The 15,749-nt window shown below is 40.4% G+C and overlaps 1 protein-coding gene across 1 annotated transcript in view; it reads left to right on the forward strand.

Annotated features, from left to right (window-relative positions):
- Nucleotides 1–4,841: 4,841 nt before the first annotated feature.
- Nucleotides 4,842–15,749, forward strand: part of WDR45B (WD repeat domain 45B) — a 52,265-nt gene continuing 41,357 nt past the window's right edge. Inside the window, exons 1-4 of the mRNA XM_019502586.1 lie at nucleotides 4,842–4,929; nucleotides 6,655–6,715; nucleotides 6,972–7,049; nucleotides 8,020–8,242. Coding sequence (XP_019358131.1) covers nucleotides 8,125–8,242 — 118 coding nt within the window. The 5' untranslated portion in view covers nucleotides 4,842–4,929; nucleotides 6,655–6,715; nucleotides 6,972–7,049; nucleotides 8,020–8,124. The remainder of the gene's footprint in view (nucleotides 4,930–6,654; nucleotides 6,716–6,971; nucleotides 7,050–8,019; nucleotides 8,243–15,749) is intronic.

Consider the following 15,749-nt stretch of genomic DNA (forward strand, 5'->3'; position numbering starts at 1 on the left):
GATTCCCTCACAATTGTTTGCCTCCGTGCCTGGAGCCCAGGCATTCCTGTACCTTTGCCTCACCTGAAACAGCTTCAGATTCAGCTGGAACTAAGAAGAGGTGGTGTGCTGATGCAAGGGATGTGTGACTAGGTGGGCTGATTCATGGAGTGTTATGGTCGTGTTCATCTACATAGCAGTATGCCAGCATTTCAACAGGGAGGTAACACTGAGTAACTATCACTTCAAAGCAGTAGAGACTACACAGGTAAACAGAGCCATACATAGGGGTAGGGTGCAAAGCAGTGTGGGAAGGCAGCTGGAAGACTGTCAAAATAGTTCATGGTTGGCATAGACCACCATGCCAACATGATTATGACGTAGCTTTTGCTGAGCTGAAATTACTAATTCTGTATGGCATCCTTTGGTCTGTGAGAGACGGTGGAAATTGCAGCTGATGATGCAGATGGTTTGCAACGTCCCATGAGACGAGTCCAATCTGAGATTTGCATAATCTGTAGCAGTGGTTGCAAATGTATGTGTCACGGTTGGGTGGTTTGAGAGCTGCTTGCCTCCTATGGACTCTTCTCTTCAAGATGTTAGAGCCGATTCTTTTCATGGACTTGAATACCCTGGTGGAGATAACGATGCCACTAGTTCTGATTGCTTGCGAAGGTTTCCCATTGGCCAGGATCAATTCCAAATGCCTTCATAACTTGCTTGCATGCATCTTTACAGTGAAGCTTGGGGCATCTAGTTCTTGTTCCCTCTGATAATTCACTGTATAGCATGTCCTTAGGTATATGTCCATCTTGCAATCTACTCAGATGTCCTAGCCAGTGCAGTCATCTCTGTCTGAGTAGGAGTGTTACACTTGGTAAATTTCCCTTTTAAAGAACCTCTGCATTGGTAACTTTATTTTGTCATTTGATGTTGAGTATGCGGCATAAACAGTGCAGGTGGAAGCTGTTTAACCTTCTCTCTTGATGTGCATAGGTTGTCCGTGCTGAGTATGCAAGCTTTGTACACTAGCATTTTGGTCTTGATGGTAAGGTTTGAGATGTTCCATGCTCTTCTAGTTACTTTGCTGAAGGTGGTGGCTGTTTTCAATGCAAATATTAAGTTCTTCATCCAGTGAGAGGTTGGTGGTCACTGTAGAACCTAAGTAGCTGAACTTTTGGACTACTTCTAGCTGGTTCTCATTAAGGGTGATTGATGGATCTTATGGAACTCCTTGTCGTAGTACAACAGTTTTCTTTATGCTGATAAGAGCTTGTCAGGCATTTGCTCTGAAAGGCAATCCATGAGTTCTTGTAGTAGGTCTTTGCCATGGGCTGTAAGGGCAGCATCATCAGTGAATAGAAGCTCCCTGATAAGCACCTTTCTGACTTTAGCCTTTACCTTGAGTCATGACTGGCTGAAGAATTTCCCATCCGATCTTGTGTGAACATACACTCCACCTTCCATATCTTTAATCGTGCAATTCAGGAGTACTGAGAAGAAGATTCCAAGGAGCATAGAGGCAAGAACACATCTTTGCTTCACTCCACTTTCATCTCGAAGCTGTTTGAAGTGGACCCATCAAACTGAACAGTTGCTTTCATGTTATTGGGGAAGGAACATATAAGATTTAAAAGGATTAGTGGGCATCCTATCTTTTCTAAGACTGCAAGTCATGCCAACATGCTTATGACGTAGCTTGCTCTGAGCTGAACTGACTAATTCCAACAACAATAAAAACACTGTACCATCTGCTAGCTACATTGTCATAGCAAGGAACTGTTGTGTAGACACAGAGCAGAAATTGACTGTGCCTGTGTGAAAAGCAAGTTACACAAGATTCCCATTTATTGCAGCATACATCTATTTCACGTACACAAGACATATGACACACAAGCAACCTACTGGGGAAGCAGCTCTGTCCCTTTGCTTCTCTCCAGGAATTTGCACGGGCTGTCAGACAGAAACTGACCGCTCCTCCAGTAATTTCTGGCTGGTAATTTAATTTTAAGGTTTTTTATTCCAAATAAAAAAACTGAGAGGCCCTAATTTGTGAATCTGGGCATCAGCTGTCCTTTATTGCATTTGTTTTGTAAATATAAGAGTCCCAAAGGTTTAGCCCTAGGACAAAGGTAGAGGGAACTGATCTCTTCATTTCTCTTAACAGCTGTTTGGGTGTAGCCTTTGCAGCAATGACTCCTAATGACAACCCATTACAGCACTTTAAGCAATGTGTGTTTAAGGCTTTTAGACTGATAACAGGTGCAGATCCCGCAGTCTGTGGAGGTTGTATTTATTGCTTATGTCCCTGCCCAGTAATTATTAATTGTATACCTAGAAAATAAACTTGGTAACTGCTAAGTTTTTCTTTGATATCACTGTTGTGATTTAGAGTATAAGAGAAAAATGTAGATAGTATTGGCTAAATCTGACACTAGTCTCCTAACAATGTGTTTTACTTGAACACCGGGGTTTAATTATGAGCATCCTGATTTAGTGAATCTATAAAGATAAATATGAAATTGCTGACTCTTGATTTGTGTCTCTAGAAGGAAGGCCAATCATGGAGGCATATTGTCTGAAGTGCAGTAGCACTTGCTTTGTGGGACTATGCCACCAGCTTGCAACTAAAATGCAGTTCTTTCCATTTGCAGGCAAGGTTCTTTGAGTAGATGTGATATCTTTTATTAGACCGACTGAGTAGGCATAGGGAGTCTCTCCATGCCTGAAGAAGGGTGACTGCACCCGAAAGCTTGCCAAGAAACTACTTTAGTTGGCCTAATAAAAGATACCACATCTACTCGAAGAACCTTGCCTGCCTATGTCCTTAGACCAACATGGCTACAACCAACAACCCAGCAACATGGAAGTTCTTTCCATTTATTTTCCATGGGCCCCCACTTCTATTCCTGTCCCCCGCCCCGCAAAAAAAATAGCAGCATGTCATTCTGATAAATGTTTGCTGGATGCACGAACTCTTTTTCAAGGCATTTTTCATGGACTGGGGTGCTGGTAAGGAGAAATAACTTCAGAGAGTAGCACAGTTTACATAAAAACATAAGAACTGTCACTTACTGGGTCAGACCATAAATCCATCTTGCCCAGTGTCCTGTATCACACAGTGCCAGAGTGTGGATGCTTGAAGAGAGACTGAACAATATATGACTAAATTCCCCCCTTCTCCCCCCCATTCCTCTCCCACTTACAGCCTCCAGCATTTAAGGTCTAGGGCAGGGATTTTCGGCCTTTTTTTTTTAAGGAGTGTACCCAGGGGTACACTTCTGCTGGAGTGCGGGGGTGGCCAGACATGGAGTGTAGTGGGGGAGTTTGCACACAGTGGCACAGGGTGGTATATGGCAACAGTGGCTGCCGTGTGATAACTCCTCACCCTGCTGCGTCTGGCCAACTAGTCGGCACCTATGCAGCCTGAGGAGGAGAGCCTCTGCCCTTGCCCCCGCCCTGCTCCTGGGAGGTCGTGAGGTAGGGTGGTGGGTGGCAGCTCTCTGTCCCTGCCTGCCAGCATGTACCCCCTAGCCCCTTTCCACATACCCCTGGGGGTACCCATACCCCCAGCTGACAACCCCTGGTCTAGGAAGTTCTGATTCAGAGGCTCCCACATGCTCAATAGCTACTGATACCTCTGTCCTCCAAGAATTTGTCCAATCCCTTCTTGAGCCTGGCTAAACTGTCAGCTTCTGTCGCATCTAGTGGCAATGAGTTCCATACTCTAAGTACGTTGTGTGTGAAAAATAACTTTCTATTGTTAGTTTTTAAACTTACTAACTCCTAGCTTAAATTTATGACCCCTAATTTTTGTATTGTGAGAAATTACTGAATAACAAATCTTTGATTCAGTCTTCAGACTGGTACGTATTTTAAAGAATATTACATAAAACTGAATTTGAAAATCTATTGTATTTAATGTCTTTTTTTTTTAATATGTTAGGCCATTTATGGATATAGTACCTAAGCCCAGTGTTGTAAACCAATGGTGTGAGCCTCATTGTCGGTGGTAATACAAAAACCCACCATCATATAACTAACTAGTTTCTGACTAGTTTTTATCTATGTATTGAAAGATGACACATTTTGTGCTTCTCTCTTTCTTTCCCCACCCTGGAAAACAGAAAGCTGGGTCTAAGGTAGTATGTATGTAGTATTTACATAGTCAGATTTCACTCAGAAACAACTTGGTTTCAAGCTAGTAATGAACAAAGAAGTTTGGCAGCATGTGTCATTCTTACAGAATGAGTTGATAGATTTGGTCCAGTAAACAGTGGACTGGTGTTTGTATTGTACGTACCACCATCACAACAATTTCACACCTCCTGTATGCAGTCTCAACACAATTGCCATCATCCTTTGGCATCGATGGGACACTAATTTCCAGGGGAGAAATAAGCAAGGCAGTTTCTCCAAGATAGCAGAAAAGGAAGAACATTTTGTAGGGCAGCATATGCAGGTAAATAGGAGGGTAAGGTGGCAGGGAAGCCTGGGCATGGAAGGAGAGAGAGGATAATTCCACCCTTGTCCTTTTCTCAAAAAGGATGAATCTTTTGCACAGGTTTTCACTGTTCTGTGGAAGTGAGGATATTTACTGATTATGAACAGGAGAGATGGCACTTCTTTTGGTTGAAGGAAATGGCCCTTGAGGTTCCTTCCAGACCCTAAGGAAAAGACTAGAAAGTCTGCTCTTGAATGAAGATGACACTCGTGTAGCATGAGGGGCCTTTAACGGCAAATCCAGTGAAAATACTTCATACATATATTCCACTAATGATACGTGTTTTCCCTTCTGCCAACTTTTGTTTTAGGCATGCAGAGATCTTGGCATACTATATACATCATGCAGTTTATCTGAGATTTGACTCTTAAACATTTTCCCCCAGGTATTGATTACAAGACGACAACAATACTTCTAGATGGCCGTCGAATAAAACTACAGCTCTGGTGAGTTCATCCCATCATTCCTTTCTCTTTGGCTTGTTGAACAATATTTTTCAGAGGGCGGTAACTCTCCAGGGCAGGAATTGTTTCCTGCATCTTGAATGTGCCTAGCCAAGAGAGGAAGAGTAGTTTAATAGTTAAATACAGTAGATCAGGATTTGAATACTGAACCTTGGTCTCCCATTTCCACAATACATGTCATTCATGACCTTGAGAGAGTCACTTAATCTCTCTCTGCCTCAGTTTTCCATCCTAAAACTTGGGCTAGTAGCACTTCCCAGTGTCCTGGGGTTTTGTGAGGATAAATGCAGAAAAAATTTGAGCTACAGTGGTCATAGAAGTATCTTAGCTGGATGTTACAGTAATCTAGATAGATAGATTATATATTAATGATAACAGGAGAGTTAACTAAGGAGTCACAGTATTAAAATGAAGACCAAACTAGGGAGCCTTTTAAGGTAGAATCTTGCTGCTTATTATCCATCCTCTCAGCCTGTATTATCTTGCAGATGTAGCATTTTTCTTCTTGTATATCCAGCATAAAGGAAAGTTGTAGGGTATAGGAAGGATGGGAAGGGGGAGTACTGTGAATTCAGGAGTTTGTGCCTTCACCTCTCTGTTACATCCAACCTGAGTTTAGAGGGTTTGGAGAATTGGGGCTAAAACTAATTATTGTTATAACATACCATTTTGCAGAAATGGCTCGGGTTGGTCTTGATTTATATTTAGACTTGCATCTTCATTCCAGAATGTATTTTGGTGGCACTTTTTAGCAGCATATAAGGGACTTAGGGCATTTATACACGTACATTTATCTGCTCCAACACACCGGAGATCTGGCGCATCTGAGGAGATGCAATCAAATCCGCTCCATGAGCTGACGTGCCCAGTCCTGTAGCACACACATCTGTATAAATGGAAAAAATGCGCCAGGACTGAGAAAATGGTGGCTACGTGCTTTTGAACTATAACACCTTTGTGTTTTAATTCCAAAGTGCGCTTCCACCATTTTCTCAGTGCTGATGTGCATTTCGCTGTTTATACATATGTATACACTGCAGCACTGGGCGCTTTTAAGAGAACCCAGCGCTGTGGTGCAAGCATGTGTACAAATGCCTTTAGTTCTCATATGTTAGTTAAAGCAAGACTTTTAATTCATAACTACTTTAAAGTTATTTCACTTCTTTTACTGTTATGGCTTCTTCCAAAATATTTTGGATCAGACACTTGTTAAAATGAACTTGGTGGTGAAAGATACTTGATACATTATGACTACTTGTTGGGGGGTTTTAACTTGTCTATACACAAACTTTCCCCCTGCCATCCCTTGTACGACATCTTTTAGTACATACAGGCCACTCTTATAACTCCCTATCAAATTTCCTTGAGATAAAAGCCACAGGTGGATCTCTCTTTCATGGTCCTGTAGAAAAAAGTGAGACACTTTCTTTATTCAGTTGTATTTAGAAGACTTTTGGAAGTTTGTCTCCTACTGTTTTTATTTAGAAAGAAGAACCTTGTAGCTGCAGGTTTGATATTTACTTTGAATCATTCTTTTATACAATGGCCAACGAGCTTAAGAACCCATGTATTGGTTGCTGCTGCTATCTGGTTGATGGGAGCACAAGCAATGCTAACCAATTAGTTTGTCAATTCCTACTTATACCAGTCCAATCTTAAGAAAAGTGAGTCAATTTCTTATATACGCCCATAATTTTTCTTGTTTAGGGATACATCGGGGCAAGGGAGATTCTGTACCATATTTCGTTCCTACTCAAGAGGTGCTCAGGTAAGCTTCTTGTTACCTTTACACTATAGAGTTGCCAGTGGATGGCTGAATAAATGCAAAGTTGCTAAATAACTATGATACTGGTTTGTCTAGTTCACTGTCTGATGTGAATTTGAATAGTCATGTTCCTGGATACAAAACTCGCAGAATTTATGGGAAGGAAATAAGAGCAGGACTAACAAGGATTAATAAGATGGTTTTCTCTGTATTATAACTCTTTAATGTTAAAATACATTTTTAATATTTTTTCACATAGGGGGTGATACTAGTGTATGACATTACAAATCGTTGGTCATTTGATGGTATTGATCGATGGATAAAAGAGATAGATGAGGTAAGGCATATTTTAGAGTATCACTTACGTAGCAGTTGGTATGTATTTGTCATATTCTCCAATTACTAGTTAATGCTGTATGCTTGCAGGCATTATTCATTACAGAGAAATCCAAGGGTCCCATCATGCTTCTGTTTTATAACTTTTTAAAAGCCTGGGAACAAAACAGCAAAGTACCCAGTGGTTTGGTACAGAAAGAAAAGGCACAGAGTGGTTAAGATTCCAAGTACCAGGCCTGCTTTTACTGAAGTTTGCCAAAGGCTTGCTGTGTTACCTGGGCAAATCACTGTGTTTGTTTCCTATGAAAAAATAATACTTATCCTCCTCGTATGGGGACCATGGGCCTGAGCTCACCATTAGTGAAACCCTTAGCACTTCTATAGTGCCTGCAGTCTAAAGGTCTTTAAACTGATTTTTATATTAGAATTTGGAATGCAAATGTTTATTTCTGTAACGTAGAAACACTGTTAAATTGCATGGAAATGGTTCCTGTCATAATGTAGATTCTTTGGGGAAAGACTGGCAAATGGACCAGGAAGGCCTGTACAAGGATTACAAATTTTATTATTGTAGTAATAATATTTAGTCAGTCTATGTGAAGATATGATTCTGCCTTATAACTTAGCCATGAACATTCAGTATTTAATGCAAAACTTTCCTTAAACCTAACTTCACTTTTGAGAACGTTTTTACTTTGAAAGAAAACTTTGGAAAGAAGCATTATAAGGACAGGAGAAAAAATAACCGCCACTTGGTTTTCAGAGAACCGAAACACAGCCCCTTTACCTCCTGATTCTGCCCCAAACTCTTCTTAATATAAAGATGCTTCCCTTGCTATCATGTCAGTCACCTTCTTGACACTAGCAAATGCCACATTTCATGTACAGAGCATTTGTGTTGGCATCTTACAGTCTCTCAGGGAGAGAAAAGGGTCTGAACACTAATCTCTGTCTTGCTTCTCTTTACTCAGCATGCTCCTGGTGTACCTAAAATCCTGGTTGGAAATCGCCTTCATTTAGCCTTCAAGCGTCAAGTCTCTACTGAACAAGCACAAACCTATGCTGAGAGAATAGGCATGACTTTTTTTGAAGTCAGCCCACTCTGTAACTTTAACATTACAGAGTCTTTTACTGAACTGGCAAGGATTGTGCTAATGAGACACGGGATGGACCGGCTCTGGAGGCCAAACAAGGGTAGGCAAAATAAGTATTTATTGATTTTTGTTTATCATTCAGAATGATCAGACTCAACTTCTGAAACATCATGGTGCATGGTTTAAAACTTTTTAAATGTTAACATTTTTTTTGTTTAAAATATATAATTAAATTATCATGCTTGCTGATCTTATTAGCTTGCTGGTGCTTAAATGGCAAGTACTGTTAGTGAAGCAGGTTGAAGAGAAAAAAATCTGAGTCTTTCCAAGGTCTCTCAAGAAGGGACCAACATGAACAAAATAATGAACACTTCAGGGAAAGCATATTGAGAAAACACGCACGCACGCACACACACACGCACGCGCACACACACAAGCTTAGCAGCAATCAAAAAAGGATTAAATTAACAATATCCAGCACCATCATGGTAAATACTTAATTAACTCTGATATATCAGGGGATAAATCAACATCTGTCTGTTGGGGGTTAGGAGGCAACTTTCCCTGGAGGCAGGTTATCCCATTAATGCTGAGTTTCTTTAATCTTCTTTTGAAAAACATCTGTTCTTGGATATTTGTTGATTCTTGATATACTACTGGTCTCCTGTGGTGATGCTGTACACATATTACTGACAAGCTTTATAAAGACTTTTCTAAAGCAGTTCAAAAGTCTGCAAGTAGACAAACTATTTATGGATTATTTTGTGGCTGTTATTGAGTATTTCTTTGAGCGATGGGTTTATATGACTCCATCTCAACTAATATTCATACCATCAGCTGGATTCTCCTTATGAAGTGAATATGAACTGAGGATGTTTATCAAAGCAGAAGCCACAGACATCCTTTGTGCACAGTGCAATCCTGTCTGATACTCAAGAGACTTTTGGAAGAGATTTTTTGTTTGTTGACTTTTCTTGTCTAATTCTCAAATAAAAATGAGGGAACACATAGGAACAGACAACTATGTGTTGATTTTAAAAGAGGAAACCTGAGCACATAAGCTAGGACCATAACATCACCCGTGGTCTGCCACAGTGTTTTATTGCTCTTCTAAGGTGCTGAAATGTATACTCTGAGCTGTTTCACTAGTCTGATGCAAACAGCAGTCTTGCAATTGATTTTGCTAAGTATAGAGACAAATATTGACACAGTCTTGTCTTTGTGAATGTCTCTTAGGCTGCGTGTCAGCAAATGGTAGTTTTATTTTGTTCTGGACTTGTTAGTTTGCTGCTTTTTAGTGTTGCAAAATTCTATTTGATCCTTATCTCGGTCCAAGTCATATTTTCCTTTATCACAGTCAAGGTGCTCTAGGAGCAGACTTGATATCTTAGGCTGGTAGATTTTCATGACACTCTTGTGCAAGGTTGCATTGCTGAGGAGGATGGTCACCAACCTATTATATGTCTATAGTAGAAACCTTAAAACCTTCACAACAGATGAAGAAAATGGGATCATACAGTACAAATAGCCTATTTCCCCTAAAATAGAATGCCAAATTGATTGCACTACTTGCTATTAGATACTGTTGTTTGAAATTGGAACATTTGGATAAGTTATTTTAGTACAAATTGTACTAAAATAATAAGTGTTTAAAAATAAAGGGATTATTGGCGCTATTTTTTTTTAAATTTATATAACTTAAGTAGATTCCCTAGTAAAAACTAGGTTACTAGCTGGTATAGGCCTATTTTGATTTATACAGTAGCACTTTCCTTAATTACTTTGTACTGAGATGAGAATATTTTTCATTTGAAAGAAGAAAAAAATGTTTTGAAATCAGAATCTGAACCCCAAATTCTCTGAACTCTGAAAAAAAATTGGAGACGTATGAATTGGCTATGGAGCCAGTTTCCAGTAACAGCACTTTTTGCTATTCTGGGAAAAGTTACGGTAGCAGTGAATCTTTAATTGCCTAGTTCTTGGGATTTTGTACTGTGCGTGGTCTTCTATTGTTTTATGAAGCATTCTGGGGGAGGGAGGGAAGGAAGGAGAAATAAAACTGTAAATCACTTCTAGCACTCTGTCCTTGGCTTGCTAATTACCAAAAATGGATTTGTTCCAGTAAAATTTATTTGCTTCTTGGAGCAATTAATATGTAGCTAATATAGATTATTTTAAATTGCTTATTTAAATGGTTTTTTTTTAAGTGCATAGTGCAAGTTACTTTAACCAGTATTACTTACTTTTTGAGTTTGAATGAGGGAATGTTCCCTGAAGTCATAGATTAAATAACAACTTTGACTTTTTAAGTGAGGCTCAAACTTTCAAATAATTATTCAGAATGACAATAGAGTACCCAAGTCACTTAGGACCATTTCATGATATTGTCCTTGCCCTGTTCAGCCTTGATAAATGGGAGAGGCAATCCTGTAAGCGCTCTATATGGCCCTGGAGCCAACGAAAAGTCTGTTTGTAGACCTTGCACGTATAGGCCTTAAACTGTGCCTTACAGAATGATTGACAAAATATTTTCTATCGGGGTGGAGTGGAAAAACTGTAGGGAGGAAGAAAACAAGAGGATTCATTAAATTGGTGTGCATTCACGATATTGTATATGCTGCCACCCTGTGGCTGTTAAATATACTATTATAAGGTGCTTTTTCTTTAATTTTTCTTTAAGTACTAAGTCTGCAAGATCTTTGTTGCCGTGCCATAGTTTCCTGTACACCTGTGCATCTTGTTGACAAGCTGCCTCTCCCTGTTGCCTTAAGAAGCCATCTCAAATCTTTCTCTATGGCCAATGGTCTTAATGCCAGGATGATGCATGGACGCTCCTACTCTCTTACTTCGAGCAACAACAAGAGGAACAGCCTAAAGAAAGCTAAAATTATCCGTCCACTACAGAGCCCGCCCAAAAACTATACACGAAACAGCTGTAAAATTTCCTGAATCTGACATGGGCAAAAACAGAGTGGAATCTCCTCACAAGGAGTGTTGAACACAAGAACTCTTGTTTTTAATAGTTGAGCATACTCTGCATATGTACCACACTTACATAGACAAAATAAGAAAAATCTTATTTTAGAGCTTGCTCACCATCATAATGCTGCTTTGGGATGAATGACATGTTCAGTGCAACTGAAAAGGATGTGACACTTTGCTGTTGGACTTTAATATTTCAAGTTTTGATGTGCATGATGCCCTTGGTTTTTTAGGTGTATTTTTATAAAGGGAATAATCATAGTATTGAGTTCTTAATTTCATGAAATCTTGAAGTGACTTTATTGCGTAATTATATCAAATCCTGTTTAGCTGCAAACTTTATTTGCAAAGAGGCAAAAGTGAGTATATTTGATTTGCATATTCAGGCAAAGGTTTTTTTAAATGCAATGTATTGTATACATTGTAAACTACACAAATAGTGAGAAATTCTAGTAATATTGCAGTTGTGCGCCTATTTTTTTGTACATTTTCCTTGATAACCTTGAAGCACTAATTTAACTAAGCTGCAAACATGTACATAGAACATTATGCACATACACAACAAGGTTTTGTCCCGTTAGTGTATGAAACAGATTTGATAAAGTTTTTGGTATGTTATTTAATACTTTTGGGATTAATCTGTGGTTTATATGCTTATTTTTCTGTATATCTACATTTTTTGTACCAGATGTTCTATAAGATAGTTATAGGAAGAAAATGCCAAAGACACTATTCGTAACAGCTGTAAGAAGAATGTGTTTGAAGTGCTGCTTTATAAAGAAAGAATATTATTTAAAATAAATGTATCTGGAAATGTGAAGCCTGTTCTTTCTTTAATGGATTACTTGCCAGCCTGCCTTCCTCTATAAGAAGCTAGAACCCATGTCTAGTCACTAGTCAGTCATCACTACCTTTACAGATCCAGGCCGGAAGATGTGAGACTAGGCTGCTTCACAGATCATGGGAGTTGACTCTTACAAATTTGGCAAAGGAAATATTGAATAACAGAACACATTAAATTCTCAGTTTGTTGGAGAAAGGCAAGTCAGTGATGAAAACAGTGTAACATTATGTTTCTGGATGCAAGAACATGCTGAGACATGATGATGATAACATTTCAGCAATGGTGGTGTTTATTATTTCCAAGAGTAACATATCATAGTAGTAAAACCCCTTCTGAATCATCAGATCTCTCTACACCCCCATAGTAACAGTAAGCTAGTGGTACAGCTCTATTAATATAACATGCCAAATATGCATCAGGATTGTAGCTCTACAGGTTGTGCAGTGTAACAAATGAGATCAAAAAGCTCTTGTTCCATTATTTATTAAAGAGCAATGGTGTTTTGTTATGAAGTACAGCTCTGGGAAAACTCCCTCCTCTCTCTTTGGGATCATGTTTTCCTAGACTAATTGCTGCAGATGCAGCCAATAAGGGAGCAACTTAAAGCAGGCCAGGAGATAGAAGCAAACTCTCTGTTTTGTGAGAAAAGAACAGGTACCACTGAAAATCCTAAAACAAAGGTGAGTCAGTTGGGTGATGATTAACATTGACATATCTGTGATCCACATTTTAAAGTGTGAAATTATTTTCTTAAAGACATCAAATACATTTCCAGCTGGATTTTGACACTCACGCCTTTCTTCAGTATAAACAAAGGAGTAAATAAATGGGTACAAATAGCAACTGGAAAGGCTGGACAGCAAGATTATTTTTCAGGATAAATTTGATATTTTTAAGCCAAATGTCCATGATAAATCTCATACTAATAGTGCTATGCTGCATGTTCAGAGGGCTTCACTAACTTATTAATTAATGCAATAACTCTGGGAGCTTGACAGATATATTGTCCTCATGTTATAGTTAAGGAATATGAGACTGGTTAAAGCCCATCCTTTCAAACTATCCTTTTAGGCATCTGCAGAAATATTAAATCTAACCTCAGATGCCTGTTTTTATATGTAAAAATAATGCTCTGAAGTTGTTGAGCACCTGTAACTGTATGTCGTTTCCAGTAACTTCTGCTATGGGAACTCAACAATTCTTGGTATCAGATTGGCCATTTTTGATGGAGATGCCCAAGGTGATGTAACCAAGACCATGGAGTGAGTCAGTAATACGGCTGGGACCAAGACCTCGTTCTCTCAACCTCTCTACCTAATTGATCAACTGATAATCAGTAACTGTCATCCATGTTCTAGGAGCCCTGTTCCTGCTCCTGCTAGCTCTGTTACTAGTCAGCTCTAGCTGCTAGCTGTATGTACCAAGTATATTCTATATCCCTTTGAATTCACTGTATGGAAAATAACATAGAGTAGGGAGCCAGCTCTGCCTGACTCGGGAGTGCCATGAACCGTTGGTGGTAACTAAAGAGCCACAACAAGATATACACCTCCTAGCTGTACTGTATGAACCTCACTGCAATTTAAAAGACAAAACTGAAGTATGTGGTTGCATGTTGTATTCATTAATGTCAAAAAATATATCAATGCCTTACATGCACTGGGTATATTACTGTAGAGATTATTCAATCTACACAATTTAACAGAAAATAACTTTTCTGGAGGGCCTTTTAACCATCCAATACCATTAAATAGCAGGAGTTAAACTCTTCTACCAAATCTTTTTGGATGACTCTAAACATAAATAACACTTTGTGCACACATGATATTTAGCATAGATAACTTTTAAACAAGATTTCCCCTATGCTCCCAAATTACATTGAACATTGGTTCATCCAAATTTCTCTTCCCCTTTGCAAAAGTAATGTAAAAGAGATGAATGGGTCTTACCTCAAACACTAAGAGCCAATAAAAGGTTTAATCTGTGAAAAAGAGGCAGGGGAGTTGATTACACAGTTGGGAGCCATTTACTACTTCACTGTGAGATCTTTCTGCATTGTGGTAGTACCTGGAGAAGTGGCAATCCCTTAAGAGTCAAACTACACAGACTGCTGTAGATCCAAGCCAACACCTTGAATTGTACCTGGAAGTGAATGTGTGGCTCAGTATGGAAGATGAGAATCCTCCCTGCTGTTCCACCTGGTTTCCTCCACTCCATAACTTAGTAGTATCAGCATCAGATCCACTTAAATCTGAACTAAACGTCTTCTAAATACAAATATTCGCTTTCTTAACTACCAAGTTATGAATCCACTTCACTCCTCTATGGTAAGTGGGCTGATGGCCCTGTGTACAGGCAGTCCTCGACTTACAATGTTTTGAGTTGCAACGTTTCACATTTACATTTATAAATTGACACCCCGTTTCAACTTTCTGACGTTAGTTTAGACTTTACAATGCTTGATCTGATATGATGCCACACTACGCCAGCGAACAAGTTTGCTGCGTCGCCCATTTCCATGGAGAATATCTGTCCAAACTTCCTTGGACACTTTCTTTAAGAAAGCAGACACGACTCCAGAAAAACCTGCAGCCAAGTCTTCTGACAAGACTCCAGCCAAGATCCCTTCAAAAAGTCCAACCAAGAGCCCTTCAAAGAGTCCAGCAAAGTCCCCTCAAAGCAGTCCTTCCAAATCAATAGGATGGCTATTTACAATATAAATACATTAATGTAGCTTTAAGAAAAGTTGCATTATCTGGCACCTTACAAACCGGCATGCCAGCTTATAAGGTAAAATGGAAACTGGAAGTGCCCACTGTGGCTGTATGTTTCTCATCTATATTTGATTGAGTACAAAATTCTGGGTTATTGTTGGTGAAAATAGGGTCTTGAACCTTGGTTCAGGAACCTATCCCCCATTTATAACATTGTTTCCTATGGGAAAATCGGTTCTGAGGTACAACGTTTTGACTTGTGACACAGTTGGGTCCTGAGAACTGCATCTTAAGTTGGAGGACTGCCTGTATATGGGAAGGGGGCTTAAGTGGGGACACCGCAACAGAAATGACGGGGGTATGTCACTTACACGTGCTCAGCGCGGGGTTGCGTCCTCTATCTGTCAGCAGAGATGGGGCACAAGCCCAGTGAAAGCGCAGGTGCGGCTGGGGAAACGAGGGCGCAGCCAGAACACCCCTGCACTCAGCTGAGGGACTGGCCCTCGGGCCTGCACACAGCCAGCACCCTTTGGAGCAGGCCCAAGACTGAAATAAATGAAAACCTGACTCCTGCATTGAAAAATCAAGGACAAAGGAAACCTTCAGCTGCTGCCTTACCCGCTGTCCGCGTGCCATGGGTGCTGCCCTGGACAGTAGGCGCATGGTGGGTACGCGGGCTCCCGCCGTGGGCTGATCCTCACCCTGCGTGGCCTCCGCCACCTGCGAAGACAAACCTGTGACTAGGCAGCCTCAGCCCCTGCAGAGCCACCGGTTGGTGGACCCAGGAAATGCACCAACGGGACGTTTATTAGTTATTTTATGTGGAAAACTGTACATGAAAGAACAGCGCGACGAGAGAGAGGGGCGACTGCTGCGTGTCCCCCCCACAGGGAAGGCGGGTCTCGCGCCCCGGGGCTGGCTGTGGGCGGGGCCGAGGGCTCGATGTCTTGGCGTTCCACCCCGCGGCCTGGCAGTGCGGGTGGTGCTCGATGGCTCGGTGCTCGACCTCGCGGCCTGGCGGGCGGTGCTCGGCCCGGCGGAGCCGGAAGCCGCCGGGGAGCTGCCTC

Source organism: Gavialis gangeticus, unplaced genomic scaffold (genome assembly GCF_001723915.1).
Source record: "Gavialis gangeticus isolate Ggan-Ray unplaced genomic scaffold, GavGan_comp1, whole genome shotgun sequence".
In the NCBI taxonomy this organism is placed as follows: domain Eukaryota; kingdom Metazoa; phylum Chordata; order Crocodylia; family Gavialidae; genus Gavialis; species Gavialis gangeticus.